Source organism: Pongo pygmaeus, chromosome 13, assembly GCF_028885625.2.
Source record: "Pongo pygmaeus isolate AG05252 chromosome 13, NHGRI_mPonPyg2-v2.0_pri, whole genome shotgun sequence".
Taxonomy (NCBI): domain Eukaryota; kingdom Metazoa; phylum Chordata; class Mammalia; order Primates; family Hominidae; genus Pongo; species Pongo pygmaeus.
In genome coordinates, this window is record NC_072386.2 from 55303864 (window position 1) to 55321634 (window position 17771).

At 41.0% G+C, this 17771-nt stretch overlaps 1 protein-coding gene across 4 annotated transcripts in view; it reads right to left on the minus strand.

Annotated features, from left to right (window-relative positions):
• Positions 1 to 17771, minus strand: part of VLDLR (very low density lipoprotein receptor) — a 32281-nt gene that overhangs the window by 9488 nt on the left and 5022 nt on the right. For 2 of the 4 annotated variants that reach the window (XM_054500150.2, XM_054500149.2), the window contains exons 2-8: positions 9363 to 9482; positions 4963 to 5085; positions 3446 to 3568; positions 1422 to 1793; positions 1202 to 1324; positions 993 to 1115; positions 84 to 203 (exon numbers count right to left, since the gene is read on the minus strand). In XM_054500150.2, coding sequence (XP_054356125.1) covers positions 84 to 203; positions 993 to 1115; positions 1202 to 1324; positions 1422 to 1793; positions 3446 to 3568; positions 4963 to 5085; positions 9363 to 9482 — 1104 coding nt within the window. The remainder of the gene's footprint in view (positions 1 to 83; positions 204 to 992; positions 1116 to 1201; positions 1325 to 1421; positions 1794 to 3445; positions 3569 to 4962; positions 5086 to 9362; positions 9483 to 17771) is intronic. The other 2 variants (XM_054500152.2, XM_054500151.2) reach the window with 1 other exon arrangement.

The following is a 17771-nucleotide window of genomic DNA, read 5'->3' on the forward strand; positions in this document are numbered from 1 at the left end:
AGTCTTCCTGCTCCTATACCTTACTAGGTACATACTACCCTTTCCCATCACTCGCAGGGTCCGGGTTTTCTTCTTAGACTCACCTCCACAGGTTTTCCTATCGATCAGTTCAAACCCAGCTGCACAGTCACACTCATAGCCTATAACTAGGTCTTTGCAGATATGGGAACATCCACCATTATTTACCAAGCATTCGTTTATATCTGGAATAAAAATGTAGCAGTCACTTGACAACTTATTTTCAATTAATATCTTCTTTCACATTTAAAACCCAGGCTATTTGTGATAACTTATCTAGTTGGCCTGGTCAAACCCATGATTTGTCTAAGACCTAATCATTTATTTTATAGGTATATATTTCAGGGTGGATTATCTATCTCCTTGGCAAGTTACCAATTGGTCAAGCATTTAGTCAAGTTTCTCTATTGATGATCAGTTATCTTTAAGGAGGTTAAACTATAAACTAGTTTGGGCCGGGCGTGGTGGCTCATGCCTGTAATCCCAGCACTTTGGAAGGCCGAGGTGGGTGGATCACGAGGTCATGAGTTCGAGACCAGCCTGGCCAACATGGTGAAACCCTGTCTCTACTAAAAATACAAAAAAAAAAAAAAAAAAAAAATTAGCCGGGCGTGGTGGTGGGTGCCTATAGTCCCAGCTACTCAGGAGGCTGAGGCAGGAGAACTGCTTGAACCCAGGAGGCAGAGGTTGCAGTGAGCCGAGATTGCATCATTGCACTCCAGCCTGGGCAACAAGAGTGGAACTCCATCTCAAAAAAAAAAAAAACAAAACAAACAAAAAAATGAAAACAAAAACTATAAACTAGTTTGTCCTACCTGTGCTTTTAAGTCATGAAGTTTCACTCTGAAGTCTACAATTGAACTTCAGTACATCCAAAAGTTTTAACTAGCCATCACGGGGGGTCCACACAGTGTTAGCTACGCTGGATTGTATCAAACTTCCAGGGCCTGTACTTGAACAACAAGTACACTTACGACACTCTTTCAGGGGCTCATCACTCCAGTCCCTGCAGTCTTGCTCCTGGTTACATACTTTGCTGATATCTATGCATTCTCCACTTCTGCACTTGAATTTTCCAGGGCCCAAGCACTGATTGACTACAAAGAGAAACAAAGAAGAGAGATTCCATGAGTGGGTCTGGTCAGAGCAATCCATTGCTTAACCAACAAGAAGAAACCCTTACCATTTTTGCAGTTGACTTCATCGGAACCATCGACACAGTCTCGGATACCATTACACTGCCTGCTGCCATGGATGCAGCTGCCATCCTCACATTCAAATTGGTCAGGTCGGCAAGTTCGAGAGGCTACAAAGGGAGGAAACACCATGGAATGAAGCCAGCAAATTGTCCCAGTTGATAACAGGGAAGAGAACTGAACATGCCATGCTAGAAAGCTACTTACGACAGTTGACCTCATCACTGCCGTCCTTGCAGTCAGGGTCCCCATCACAGCGCCACTTCTTATGGATGCACTCGCCAGAGCCGCACTGGATTTCACTGGCTGGACACTTGGTGTGTATAACTGGCTGACGGCCACACTGCTCCAGGGACTCATCAGATTGGTCGGAGCAGTCTGCATCATCGTCGCACACCCAGCTGATGGGGATGCAGGAGGAGGTGCTGCACTGGAACTCATGGGCGCCACAGGTTGGCGGGGCACAGTCCAGCTCATCGCTGCCATCGCTGCAGTCATCCTGGCCATTGCATACAAAGTTCCTGGAGATGCAGCGGCCACTGGAGCAGGTGAACTCACTGGGACTACATGTTATATTGCCTATTAAGAGAGAGGATGCCCCATTGAAAGTGCATCAATATTGGTCCTTTCAAGATTCTTGTCCCAAAATCTAATACATTGATCTTTATTCATTAATCCTAACTTACTAGCCCAACTTAAAGGCTACAATGGAGTTAAATCAAGAACTTTTGTACAGTCTCATTGTACAAAAAATGAAGGCACGCAATAAATAAGAAGAACAGAAATAAAGAACCAAGAAAATAGTTGAAGACTGGAAATTAATTTGAGATGAGAACCACAATTGACTCTAAAAGTGGCCGTGATAAATAACAAACTGTAACAACGGATTTCAATTTGGAAGGCAGAGATTGAGTTGTCCTTGAATCAACATACTGCTTGTCAGATCTTATCACTAGTTGAGAATATCATGCAACGTAATACAACAAGCATTAAGACTTTGTCACCAAAAGAGGTGAACCACATACCACCATACATGGTTCCTCTTTTTGGTCCTTTAAATAAGGATCAAGAATAACAAGTCTTAAACACTTTCTATTTTGAAAAAGTCACTGCCAGGGCTATAATCACCATTTAACAATCAGGTATGCTGACAATGATAAGCTAGTCCTACTAGCCAATTGGTACTTTGACTTAAATTCCTGCCAAACGTTTCACGGTCACAATTTGGTGGCAATTAGAATAGAGACCACGACTCTCTTGGGAAGCAAAGTCTAGATTTATAAGGGAAACACTTGGCAGCACCAGGGCTTACCAATACAGAAAACTCAATTCTAGGATTGAACACTAAAACTCATTGGACTAGGTGCAGTGGTATTGACTTCAGGAGGCGACTTCTACACACAAGACTGGTGTTTCAACTGTAAGTGCCCTGAGCTCCATTGACTACTACCATATCAGGAGGCCCATGCTTGTCAGACTTGGGAGCTGTAGGTTTTAGAGGCCCTATAAAAAGGGCAGTAGCTTGAAAGAACATGCAAAGCACTGTTTGCTCAGCCTAGTGATTTTCCCAGGCCCTCACCTTCAACATGCAGCATTTTATTAAAGATTTTCCAAGACCAGAAACATGAAAGAATAGGAAGCAGAGTTAGCTTTCAGAGACAGGAACTGCAACAGGAGACAAAGGTATCACCAGTTGGGTAGACTTTTCTTTGGGTATCTGAGGCAAGATGTTAATTCATGCTTCTGTGTCTTTTTTTTTTTCTGGGAAAGTTATGCCAGAATCTAGTTCATGGGCAAAGAAATGCTTGTATAATACTCAAATAATTTATTCCAATAACCCAATCAAATTTAGACCTATGAATGTGTTTGCCAACCCTACTCACCTTCTAATTTTATTGTGTCAAAGTGCAAAAGACACATGAATTACTGACAAAACAAAAGCCCACACACTTGCTGCTTCCCTGAGCTACTTCTATATATAAGTGCCTTGAATGACTTACCTTCTTATTTCTATTTGCCTAAAAGAAACACCAAGCAATGGTCAATTGCCACATGAATGTCTTTTAGGGTTTTAGGGCAGTTATGAAGGACAAGTAATTGAGCAGATAGTGAAGTCACTGAAAAGTGAGTCAATGTCAGTGTGTCTTCAGGCTTAGGTTAGTCTCCCCCTGCCCACCCTTCCTTTAAGAAAAGGGTCTTTGGATTACGTCACTCAACACTGATCTTCTTACCACAGTTTTCTTCATCTTCTCCACTGTCACAATCATTTTCACCATCACATCTCCAGGACACTGGGATACACTGAGTAGAATGGGCGCCACAGCTGATCTCATTTATGCGGCATGTTCTCATATCTGTTGATGATATACAGTCTCAAAAGAGCCTCAAAACTGATCAATGCAAAGCTGCTGCTCCTGTGCTGCCTGGAAGCGCTAATACCTGTGACTCAGTAGCCTGGCACACTGGTGAAATTCTACTAACTGGCTGAAGCCTGGGGAGCTCTTTCATCAGCTCCATTCCTTAGAAGCTGTGCCAACCTATGCCACCTGGCAGTGTACCTGACAGCCTTGACCACGTCACTCCTTCGAGGTCCCACGGCGTGCTCAGTTCTGGCTTTTGTTTTACTTGGCGTGGTGAAGTTTATTGGCTGGCCTGCTCTAGACCACTATTTATCTGTTGGATATCAAGTGAGCACACCCAGATATTGTCATCTAATCTCAAATACATGAAAAGTCAGATGGTCAAACACCTACAAAATCTTCTATTGCCTAGATTCCTTTATGGGCCTCCTTCACAACCTCCTTTAGATTGGCATCTTGCAAAGTAGAAGCATGCCCTAATGCTTGACTTGACCAGGTCATTCTCCACTAAAACTTGAGGCTGAATCTTTATACAACCTGTCTTTAGCTCACAGGCCTTGAACTCACTTGCCTTGACCAATATTACTCACCTCACTTCTTATCTAGAAAATTGAAAGTGACACCCTTATCTTCCTTTCTATTTGATTTTCTTTCATAATCACATTTTAGACCTAAATTGTGTTCATGTTAGTCCTTTTTTAGTGCTTCTACCAGTGCAGGCCTCTACTGACTCAAACTCTAAGACTTTCTTTGCCTTGACATTCATGCGATCTCAATTTATATGATCCCAAACCATCATTCTTTATGGTCTCATAGACTTTTTCCTAAGGACACAGGTATATACTTGCATACCTATGAAGTTTCTCTTATTTAAGAACAAGCTGTAAGATCTCCATTTTAGTAACTTTAGGTTACATGTGTGTCAGAAGTCACTATATCACCCAATTACTAGCTACCTTACCTCTTCAGTAATAGCTTTTTAATAGTATGATAAGCTGTGCTTCTAAAAGCTTTTGCTTGGCCCATAGGGAACCCTCACTTCTTGACTTAGCTTCCAGGACCAGAGTACCATCTGCTCAGTCATTATAATCAAACATTTGAAATCTATGCACCTAGTCAAGGAGTTCTTGATTGAATCTGCTGACTTCAGTTTTAAGTATTCAGTAGTGAAGCTACCCAAGAGAATGTCAGTCTTGTTGGACCAGGGAGAACATTCTTTAAAGGAGGCTGATAAACTGGTAATGATTTGACTGCCCTTGGAGTCAATTGACCTAAACTTTAAGGCAGGCAAAGAGAAATGAATACCAAGTAGTAGATTAAGCAATACTTAGAAATGTTAGACACCAAACAACTTGGGAAAGTTCAAGGCCAAAGCAAGTTACACTCACGGCACTGTTCTGTGCTTTCATCTGAACCATCTTCACAGTCAGGATCTCCATCACACTTCCATCGGCTGGGAACACACTGGCCATTGTTGCACACGAAGTCAGATTCAGCACACGTCTTCTTTACTACAAACGTTTATTTGAAGGGTTAAAGTTGAAGTCATTTACCCACAGCCCTAGCTTCACATGAGGGCTCATACTGCATTTTGGCATGTTTTGCTCTAAAAAAAGCTGAGTCAATGGGCACTCAACTGCCAATATCCAGGGGAAACTTCAGAAAAATTATTATTTTTTTTCAGAGGAGGAAGATGCTTACTTGAGAGACTTGGAGGAAACTGAAGTCAAGGTCAGACAGAGATTGCCCATTATCTTACAACCCAGAGATACCTTACATTTAACTTCCTGCCTGTTTTATAATGTTGAGATTAAGTAACACTTTCATTTTCTACATGCATTTCTTCCAAGTCATTCAAGTACTTCATTTAACAGCTAAACATTCCATCTTCTGACTGGATCATAGTAGAACTGCTTGCTGGGGACTGAATGTTTGTCTCCACCCAAAATTCATGTGTTAAAATCCTAACCCCTAATATGATGTTATTAGGAGGTAGGGCCTCTGGGAGGTAATTAAGTCATGAGGGTGGAGCCCCCATGAATGGGATTAGCACCCTCATAAAAAGAAACCAGAGCACTTGCTTTCTCTCTCTTTGTTATCTACTATGTAAGGACACAGTGAGAAGATGGTCATCTGCAAACCAGAAAGACAGCCCTCACCCGATATCAGATCTGCTGGCAGATCTCTTCTCAGCCTCCACAACTATGAGAAATAAATTTCTGTTGTTTCAGCCACCCATTTATGGTATTTTTGTGAGAGCAGTCTGAGCTGACTAATATACAGTTCAAGGGGCATCCCTTAACAACACATGTGTTTAGTGTGGAGCATGAAGGCCAAACCCCAGTACTGAATATTGTCACCCATACTGGTCTACAGGGGCAAAGGAACTCATCAGGTAGAAAGGGGAGAAAACTCAATCAGTGTAACAAGAGATGTTGTATTTAGAATTCAAGGGAGAGAAGATTTTAGCCTTTCTAGCCAAGGGGTAGGCTAACATCAACCAGCTAAAAGTCATTGAAGCTGTCAGTGCTAATATCCATAACTGACTGCTAATGTTAAAATAGCCTAAGGAGAGGAATTGATTCTGTTGCTAATTCTTCCTGGGGCAGGTCTTTCCCCTATACTTAGGGTTACCATGCAATTTTTTGTCCAAATTGGGACAGTCTCAGCAGAAAGGGGACACTGTTAATTATATCTGGAAGATAAGCATAAACCAGGGCTGTCCTAAGCAAATCGGATAGGATTATCCTATCCATGAAGGAATCACAGAGCAGGATGAATCTTGATATAAAGTAGCCACACAGAATACCCTAAGCTTGTCTTTCTTAGATTATATTCTTTCTTGCCTATATGCTTATACCTTCTACTCAAATTTCTATTTTAAAACATTCCTCTATAACATATATTCTGTGAAGGTAAATAAGTGAAAAATTCAGTTTGATGAACATTCGAAAGGGACTGTTTCCCAAATCACTGGTGTAAAGCAGGTAGAACTCTCAGAGCTTTGCCCTTGGACCACTCTGGTTCAGAGTAAGATATTGTAAAGGAGAGAGATAGTGATTACAGTTAATTTCTAGAACTCAAGATGGGTTGACAAATTATGATGATCTATAAAGGATTATCTCCTTGAATTACATAGCCAAGGAGACAAGACTGGCCATGCTAGCTTTAGATTCATGCCTGTTTCTAAAATCACTGAAAAACTCAAACACTAGTGTTAATGAATTAAGTGCTATTCAAGGTCTATGTTCTCCTGAGCATGGAGGAAGAAGTCAGAGGGTCTGCAGGGTTAGTTGCTATAATTCAACTTGTGATATTCTTTGGAAGTTACAAAAGAGGGAGTAGCGGAATGGCTGTAAAGAGACTCCATGATTGATTGATTGACTGATTTTTTATTTATTTATTTTTATTTTTTTTTGAGATGGAGTCTTGCTCTGTCACCCAGGCTGGAGTGCAGTGGCGCGATCTTGGCTCACTGCAAGCTCCGCCTCCCGGGTTCACGCCATTCTCCTGCCTCAGCCTCCCGAGTAGCTGGGACTACAGGCACCTGCCACCATGCCCAGCTAAATTTTTTTGTATTTTTAGTAGAGACAGGGTTTCACTGTGTTAGCCAGGATGGTCTCGATCTCCTGACCTCGTGATCTGCCTGCCTCGGCCACCCCAAGTGCTGGGATTATAGGCATGAGCCACCACACCTGGCCCCCCATGATTTTAAGTCTTAGAAAACGTAAGGAGGATGTGAAAGATTGGCTGTATACCACAGTGTTTGAGCAAAAGATAAACAGAGACAGACACATTGCCATAGGGTTATCTCTCTTCATTTGGATCGTAGACTGGGAGGGTAAAGAAAGGATATGTGAACTGGGCCTTGAGAGACAAATAGGAATTTAGATGTGCCACAGAGGAAGAGAATTAGCAGTTACATATTTAGAGTACTTAGGTTTCTGATTAATTAGCTCAGCCTAACATTATAAAAGAATGAGTTAATGGGACCAACAGAAGCACATGGCTAATAGAATCTAAGGTTAAGTTGACTATGCCCATTGACATACTGGAAATAAAGAACTATGCTAAATATTGTAACCAAGTTCCATATTAAGAGACTAGACTAAAAATAGGAGGCAGCTTTGGAAGTTTTAAGTAATTCTATAGCTTTCCTCTTCCATAGAGAAACAAAGTAAGCACTCAGACCTCCCCTGACTGTAATATTTCCACTTTCTTTCTCTACTGTCACACATGGGAAGTAGAGACAAATTTTGGCTAAGGATATAATTTTTCCTGTTTCAAATGATCTTGATTAGATATACATCTACCTCTTTTTCTTTGCCAAACTCTCCTACCACGTGGCTAGTAGAGAGTACTTATACAAGACTATTTTAGAAAAATCCCAAGTTGACCCAGGTTAGTTCCTACTGAGTCAGATGATAAAAGAAGACTTGTGCAACATAAAGAGAATAATTACTTTTTAAGAACAAGCAATGAGTTTTGCCAAATATATAGTTTAGAATAGAGGAAAAAAATTGCAACTTACAACAGGAAAATAGTTGACAAGAGTGAGGACTCTCTAGGGAGATATTTTGTAATAGAACTAAATTACCTAGGTAACCCAGAAATAGCATGAGACTCAATGTCTTGTGGAATAGATTAAAATCTTAGTGTTAAAATGCAAATGATGGGAAAGTGTTGCACAGGAGAACTATTCTTGGTCCTGAGACTGGATGTGAGTTTCTTCCCTGAGACGGTAGAATGGACTTCCTTATGCTTCTAAAGGAGCTACTGATCTGCTTTACACATTGGCATGAAAACACCTATGATACTGCTCAGAGAGATGAGGTGTAGAACAAGGTCTGCCATGATGCATACTGTATAGCATTTTAGTAATGATGCATGAAGAAGTAGGTAAAGGCATAACAAGATGGCAGTTGATGAAACCTACATTTAGTCTCTACTTTTCTTCTGTATTTCTACCTTGTATAGTGAACATCTTTATATAACATCTTTTAAAAGATAAATGACAATGTTAGCACCAATATTCACATAGAATATTGTTTCAGAATGTTTACAACATTGAACAAAGGGATCCCAGAGCAAACTTCAGCATGTATTCATGGTATCTAAATATAATCTTGCCATGCAGTTCTCAGCTATTTTGGCTTGACATGAGGTTGTATAGATTGCATACATAGGCATTTCTCACAATGATCTTTTAATAGATGCTGATTGATGGATGTGACACTGTATCCCCATTCTCTTGGGGAGAGAATGTCTTCCGCCCTGCTAATGCTTTAGAATTAGCAACTATTGTAGGCAGAGAATTAAAAAAGAATCCTTATCTGATCTTTGATCTGTGCTGGCTTGTAGTTTCTATGTCAGGGGTTAATTAACCCCCTGAAACTTTATGGGATTTTCTCATGTCCATGGCTTGCCTTCTTTTCTAGGATCAGAGCCATCTGAAAATTAAAAGGGGAAAAAAGTCCCTTCTAAGCAATCTTCTATTTGTCTCTATTTCTGGTCCTCTTCTCCCTTCTCCCAGATTCCTATTCCACATGTTTGTCTGATCTAAGATAAACTAGGTCCTGTCATTTAAATGGAACATCACCTTATCATTCCATTCTCAAGTTGATAACCCCATGTCAAACATTCAATTTTATTCCTTTACACAGAGAAGTATAGATTCTTTCAAAGCAATTGTTAGAAGTGGATTTTATTTTCAGAATCTCAATACATTGCAGATTAAGATAACATCATATTTTAACAAAATGCATAAGTCATCAAACTCTTTACTTACCACAGTTCTTCTCATCACTGCCGTCAACACAGTCTTCATCCCCATCACATTTCCACAACAGCGTAATACAGCGACCATTTGTGCACTGGAATTGAGAGGGTTCACATTTGGCTTTTCTCCCTAGCATAAGAAGGGAACATTCAGTAAAGCAAGGATTAGTTATAGATTCAAGATACCTAATACCCATGGATGGGGACCTTCTCAGAAGGATACTGCAGACTTGGCAGGCTATAACATCCTAAGGGCCAGAGCAGGATGGATCTTCAGCCACTGACTGACAGTAATTGTGTTCTTAGCTGGGTACATGCTAAGACTAAATACTAGATTTTCAAGCCCCTTTCTCAATGAGGTGCAGCCAAGGGACTACACTCTGACTAATGGAATGTAAACTAAAATGGTATATACAATTTTGGGAAATGTCCTTAAGAGGATAGAGGATCCATTTTCTTTCCATCTGTTCATTTCTAGTACTTGAAAATTGGGCATGGTGGCTGGAATAGTGATCTTGGGCAAATGGAGCCAGACCAAAATAGAAGGAATCCAGATTGCCCAGAGACCACAAGGGGCATCATCTCTGCCTGTGGACTCATTTCTCTCATTTGTTGAAACTACGTGTGTGGCTATAATCAGCCAAGTCCTAATCCTTTAATGGCATTTCTTTCTTGTCCACATCCATATATTATCCATTAATGATGTTTCTATTACAAGCACAGTGAAGAGGATTTAGAAAGAGCAGCAAGAATAGGGTAGAAATAGAGATTTAATACAAGATTCCTCCTCTTAGAAACTGAGGTCTAATTGGAAAAACACAGGTTTAAAAAACAGCTCCAAGATAAAAGCAACAAGAAAGTATAGTTAAGAGGGAAAGGAAGATCATTTGTCACTTAAAGAAAAGAGGAAAGGAAAGTGAGGTGGAGCTGAAGATGTAGATTCTATTTCTCTGAATCTGTTTTTCTATGCTTAATGTATGGATATTTAATTCACACAATGGTGTGAACTAAGACTTCTAAGTGGGATAGTTGGTGTTTTGCCCGGCACAGGCCAGCCAATGTTCAGGTGCTTCCTATCATTAGCAGTTCTGTCCTTCTGGCGGATGTGATTGCTTCACGATAAAAGCCACAGATGTGGCCGCTTAAAGCAAATGTACTGCAAATATTTGAGAAAAACAGTGGAATCATATAGTTCACGCAGATTACTTAGGGAGGGTGTCCAAGCAGAAGGCCTTCCGATTTCCTGCCACCTTTCAGCATTTGCAGCTGTGGCATGCTGGCATAAGAACTGATATTACAGAGACAAGCGCAGACTGGAACTCTTGTGTTATGTGCACAATACCCTAGTTGGTCTCCCTAGTGTCAGCTACTCCCTGCTGTCTGGGAGCATTTTGTGCTTTGTGGCTCTTCCCAGGGAGATGAAAATTTGGCCCAAATCAAGATGACCATATGGGTGTGGTTACTTCCTTGGATATTAAATACGTTGCTTTTAAAACTGCATCTGTCACTCTGCTCCCATGAGTCTAATTAAGCTAGGACCCAGTTACAAAGCAGAATGGTTTCCTACCTTCGTTTCATAATATTTTTTCATTCCTCACATGTTTTATTGGTTGTAATATACTAGGGATTTAGAAGGGGAACTAGAGGAGGGTAGAGATTGTTGTCAGGAAGCATCACCTGTGTGGTTTTATACTGCTAAACCAAATATGAGGTACCTGGTGCCTCTCCCCTCTCCCCTCATTGCCACTGGATTCTTAATATGTTTGCAATATTCTCAATGCTAAGGGTACATGTCTTGTAGTTCTATATAACCTTACTACCTTTGGGGACTGTGAAAGTGGTAAGACTCTACCTTGAGTAACAGAAAAAGAATGATTTGTAGCCTGAGAACATAGGTATAAATATACTTGGAAAGAATAGTCAGGTTGGAGTTAGGATATAGTAAAGGCTGAAAGCCTTTGATTTTTTTTTAAGGTTTTAGTTACCAAAGGTTATTAAGTCAAAATGAGACAACAACATTGACATTGATATCTACATAGTCAAAATGGGAACCTTGTGATCAGATTTGAATAGGAACTTAAAGGTCAGTGTCAATTGATAGTTTCCCACCCCAGGGTTAAGGTACCTGGAAGACAACCTCCTTAAGAATGAGTTTGAAGCTACAGATTTCATAGGCACTCAGAGTGGCCTGGGATTAAATATGGGCATACAGTATCCCAAGGCTGATATTTACTCTACTATTGCCTTAAAGAGGGTCTCTGAATTTAGTTGTAATATACAAGCTATCAACAGTAATAAATTCTATTAAAATCCTAGCAGCTCTGCTCCAAGAGTCTATATTGAGGAGACTCAGGACAGGCATCAGCATTTTCTACTAAGAAAATATCCGAAGCCAAAAAGGAGTTTAATTTCTAGCTTTTCTTATCTGAGATATTTCCACTTAAGCTTCTGCCTGATCATCATAAAGCTGTGTTTTACCCTCCCTCTCAACCACACACACACACACACACACACACACACACTCTCTCTCTCTCTCTATCTCTCTCTCTCTCTCCAATAAGGAGTAGCAATAGGCATTAGGAGTACAGTGTGCTACTAAAATGTCCCTGCTTGTTTAAAAGAATGACATTGGGGTGGGGGTGGGAAGACAAGCTGGCTTTATAAAGGACTCTTTAAAGACAGGCAAATAAAGACCTTAAGCTTTATGGCTATGCCTCTTCATTTCCTAGTTTCCTAAGTACTTTGTTTTGAGGGACTGCTACTGGGCAGAAAGTGATCCCTAGTTCTGTTTAATTCTCTGCTTCCCACAGAGAGGGAGAGCTCAGACACTAAATCGAATGCCCAGCCCTTAGCCACCTGACTGGAACACTGTTAAGTTTTCTGTTCAAGTTTTTAAAAGGTTCTACCTATCCACCTCTGGTGCTCAGCTGGGACTGCTGCTGTGCAGAGCTCTAGGAGAATTGAAAGCACCAAATGAGTTAAGAAAATTTTGGTTTCCAAAGCTTTGGGATTATAGGATTGTGGACCTGCAGTCTATTTCCATCCATGAAAGTTAAGTCTCAAATTCAGTATTATACTTTCATAAAGGGAACAAGTTGAGCTTGAAATCATCTACACTCGAGATTCTTTTAATTCTTAGGGCTAAGCTAAAGCCGATGACACCTCAAAAAATACCTTGGAAGTAGAAGTGCTAGGCACTTCTGCTCAGACAGGTGAGAAGATGGGGTACAATGCAATTGTTAGTGGGTTCCTCAAAGCCATGAGGTTTCACAAGAATGCCTCAGGCTAGGGGGGTGGTTGAAGTGGAGGGAAAGGCCACAATAGCAGGGGCCCTGTGTGTTCCACCTCTGCCTCTACCAAGACTTTCTTTTGAATATTGGATTTTGGTGTAAGAATTTGAAAAGGGTTCTATTAAGAAATTGTCCAAGTTTTCTTCCAGCTCTAATACTCAGAATATCTTTGCTCCTTTGGGTGAGGGGGTTGGAAGTCACTTGTACCTACTCGCTTATGTGCCTATTTAAATTTGTAATGAATGAATTCCTGGAGCGTCAAAAAATTCTCACTTTTACTGTCACTTATATAGATGGAATCAGACTATAGACTATGCACACTTACTTCAAGGACCTATTTTCCTGGGAGCCTTGCTTCTCTAAATAGTTAACATTGCTACACAGACACATTGGCAGTTCACTGGCTCCAAGAAATGCAGGGTTCTTCTTGGTGGTGTTTGTATAAATTTATGGGGTACATGTAAAATTTTGTTACATGTATGTAATGAATCTATACTGATGAAATCTGAGGATTTAGGGTGTCCATTACGCGAGTACATTTTTATTAACTACAGTCATTGATGTTATTTCTTCTACCTTACTGTATGTTTGTATTCTTTAACCCACTTCCTTTCATCTGCCCTCCCTTTCCCCCCACTTCTGAGTCTGTGTCGTCTTTCTACCATCTACCTCCATGGAATGAAATATTTTAGCTTCCACATATGATTGAGAACATAAGATATTTGTCTTGCTGTGCCTGGCTTATTTCCCTTAGCATAATGACCTCCAATTCCATCCCCATGCTGCTGCAAATGGCATGATTTCATTCATTTTCATGGCTGAATAGTATTCCATTGTGTATATGTACCATATTTTCTTTACCCTTTCATTATTGATGGGCATTTAGGTCAATTCTGTATCTTTGTTATTGTGAACAGTGCTGCAATAAACAGGCCAGTGCAGGTATCCCTTGGATATACTGATTTTTCCTTTGAGTAGATACCCGGTAGAGGGATTGCTGGATCAAATGTTAATTCCAGTTTTAGCTTTTTGGGAAATCTGCATGTTGTTTTCCTTAGTGGCTGTATTAGTTTACATTCTCACCAGCAGTGTATAAGACTTCCCTTTTCTCCATACACTCAGCAACATCTGTTGTATTTTGTCTTTTTAGTAACAGCCATTCTGACTGGTGTAAGATGATATGTCATTTTGGTTTTGGTTTGCATTTCTCTAATGATTAGTAATGGTAACGATTTTTTCATGTATCTGTTGGTTATTTTTATGTCCTCTTTTGAGAAATGTCTATTCACGTCCTTTCTCCACTTTTTCATGGGATTATTTTTTCCCCCTGTTGTTTGAGTTTGTATATTCTGGATATTAGTCTCCTGTCAGATAATAGTTTGCAAATATTTTCTCCCATTCGGCAGGTTGTTCTTCACTTTGTTGATTATTTCTTTTGCTGTGCAGAAGCTTTTTAGTTTAATTAAGTCCCATTTGTCTATTTTGTTTTTGTGGCCTAAGCTTTTGAGGTCTTTTTCATAAATTCCTTGTCTACACCAATGTCCTAGAGGGAAACTCAGGGTTTTTAATGCATATAGAAGTCAGCCACCATTGTCTAATTTTCCCTGTAGGGGTTGACATGGAGGAATAATACATAAGCTTCAGTAAAAAACTGCATAGGCCTTCCAGCAAATACCAAGCCTTCCAGATGGACTACAAATCTTCCTATGGGGCTCCAAGCAGCACCCTGGCAGGAGCACTCCAAGATGCATGCCCAGAATATAGAGAAAGTGTCTCTGGGTACCAGGCTCAGAGTGTACTTCAACCTGCACAGAGGCTCATGCTGCCACACTGCTGGGGCCACCAGGGCCAAACATTTACATCTCTCATGCCCTTACTCATTGCTTGAGCATATGGGTGTTATTTGCTGGAATTCCTTCAGTCCGTTCGTTTTGGCACTTCTGGGGCCACCAAGGGCATTTATTTTTAGTCTAGTTCACTTCTACTGCTTGCCACTTTAATGACAGTGTTTCTATTTGTAAGCTAAAACTCCTTTCAGGACAAGCAAATTTCTGAGTCAGCAAAAAAGTTTTCCTAAGGGGAGAAGGGTTTGTTAAGAGGCAAGTACCACAACAGGTGTTAAGGGAAATGTTCTGAGCTGTCAAGCACAAAGGTTGTGTTCTGGCCTTGAAGTCAGCCTCTGACACATTGTAAGAACCCAGTTCGGGCTGGGCACGGTGGCTCATGCCTGTAATCCCAGCACTTTGGGAGGCTGAGGCGGGCAGATCACCTGAGGTCAGGAGTTCAAGACCAGCCTGGTCAACATGGTGAAACCCCGTCTCTGCTAAAAATACAAAAATTAGCCAGGCATGGTGGCACACACCTGTAATCCCAGCTACTTGGGAGGCTGAGGCAGGAGAATTGTTTGAACCTGGGAGGTAGAGGTTGCAGTGAGCCCAGATAGTGCCATTGCATTCCAGCCTCGGCAACAAGAGTAAAACTCCATCTCAAAAAAAAACAAACAAACAGCAACAAAAAAACTAGTTCGGGGGCTACTAAAAAGTGGTGAATATGTAGGCTAATTCTTCTGAGTCATGGAAATAAGTGAATTTTACAGTTCAATTGTCAGTTTTTCCATTTACATCAAATTGATCTTAAGAATCATGGATATAACTGAATCGTTTTTGTTGTTGGTCAAACACTGCTCTAAGACTTCACATCTCTTAGCTTTTAAAATTCTTAATCCTGCATAGTTGGCCCTATTATTCCTCTTTTACAGATCAGGAAACCTGCTAGAGAAGGAAAGTACAGACACTTGTCCCAGATCACCCTGGGCAGAGCTAGGAGTTGAACCCAGGCACTGGCTCCAGATACTGTGTTACTAAGCATCAATTTAGATTTAGCCTTGTTGTTGAGATGGAGGCCTGCTTTCCTTCCTCATTCTAAGTTTTTAAAAATGTTGCTAGAATTCCTCAGCAAGTCTTCTAAAAGGATTACAGCTCTTGGTTTTCTTGTCTAGGGTTCAAGTCAGAGGAAAGGCCCTCCATCAGATATACCTTGAAAATTGTTAGCTTCTGTGAGTGATAAACTAAGTCAGTCATTCTCAAGCTCCCGTGTGCATCAGAATCCCCAGGAAGGCTTGTTAAAACACAGAATGCTGGACCCCAGCCTGGATTCTGATTCAGTAGGTCTAGAACAGGGCCCAAGTTTGCATTTCTAATGAGTCAATGTTGACAAACGAACTCAATTAACATTGAATTAATGTTGCCAATTTCGGTCCACACTTTGAGAACCACTGCACTAAGGTTAAGAAGCTACAGCTTCTACCCATAATGTAAGTGGCTCTTTCATTTTCAGGGTTGTAACATACACCAATAACACCCTCATAAGGCCTAATGTTCATCACAGGAGGGACACAGGAGATAAATGCCTTTTTTACAATACACATGATAGTAACACGTGAGTAAAGCCCTCAAAACTACTTTGCAGAAAAAATTTATTTGGGTGTCTTACTAGGCAGAGGTTCTTCTAAAATCTACCCTTCCCTCCCTGTGTGGTCTATCTTTGATTGGCCCCATTACTTACTCTAAATCAGTACTCCAGAAATAAGCCCAAATTCTTCCCTGACATTTGGCCATCAAGCCCTGGCAATGCCCAAGCCCTCCTCTCTCACCTGATCTAAATTTAAATCTCTTGTTCCTTTGCCTCCAGGCTGCCACATTCTCTACCCATATCAAGCAACCTAGTGATTCAAGCAACCTAGAATAACCAAGAATGGGGTCATTTCTCGACTTACCACTGTCTCTAGGATTAAGTTCTCTACTAATTTCCTCAGACTTTTCCCTGTTGGTCACTACCCATCATCTGCTATACGGGCTGAGCTAACAGCTCAAAGGGGACCCACTCACTTCCCCATGGCTTTGCCCTTCCTCATGGCTGCTTTGTCTCAGTTTGTTCATGTTGCCCTTGTCCACCCATTCACCAGGAGTGGGCTCAGACTGTATTCTTGAATGAGGCCTCAATGCCTTTTTTGGAAAAACTAGGTATGGTCTGGCTGCTTTCTCATAATAGTCCCTGTCACAGAGCCATCACCCAAGGAGATGAGTTCAGCTACCATTTTTCACCTTTAGACACAGAGATCCCCTAAGGCATGGCCTGCAGTTTACATTTGTAACTCAGGACCTGGTCCCTGACATCCTATATTCTCTAGGCACTAGTTGGTAGTCTTGGGTGCATGAGTTGATTTATTAGTTTACTAATAAAGCTGGTCTGAACTAAAAACTTTTGTCAAAAACATTTTCCCCAGCTTTTTCAGAACTCGAAACCAAGTGTGACTGGTTGTTTTACTAGCTAGAATACTTTGAAAGACTCTAGGTTATAAAGGTCCCTGTTACCTAGGTACCTTCACCTCATTTTTGTAGCATTTTTTTTTCTTTTTTTTTTCTTTTTTTTTTTTGAGATGGAGTCTTGCACTGTAGCCCAGGCTGGAGTGCAGTGGCGCTATCTCGGCTCACTGCAACCTCTGCCACCTGGGTTCAAGTGATTCTCCTGCCTCAGCCTCCTGAGTAGCTGGGATTACAGGCTTGCACCACCACACCCAGCTAATTTTTTTGTATTTTTAGTAGAGATGGGCTTTCACTATGTTGCCCAGGCTGGTCTCGAACTCCTGACCTCGTGATCTGCCCGCCTCAGCCTCCCAAAGCACTGGGATTATAGGTGCGAGCCACCGCGCCCGGCCTCTTTGTTGCAATTTATCGTTTAAAAACAGTGCATTTTCACACACTTGTCTGTCAGAATGAGTGTGTCCCTTTGGGTGTGTTGGCTTCATTTCCATGTGAAAAGAGAGGTTCCAACACCTGAGAAAGTTAGCTGCGGCTAACTGGTAAGGTTGAGTTTGATATATCAGACCCAGATTTTACTTCTGACATGTTTTAATGCTCTTTGGTAATACTGGCAGTAATCTATTGTTGCTTGAATCATATCACTTTTGTAGGACTATCTGCAGAGATCGAATCATTTCTGGCTTTTTGAAATTAAAGTCTAAGTTCTTGGTAATTTTAGGGAAACTTCATAAGCTAGAACCCAGATAGCATATGGAAACTCCAGCAATCTTCAGCTGCTATCTGCCTCTTTTATGATTAAGTCTTAAA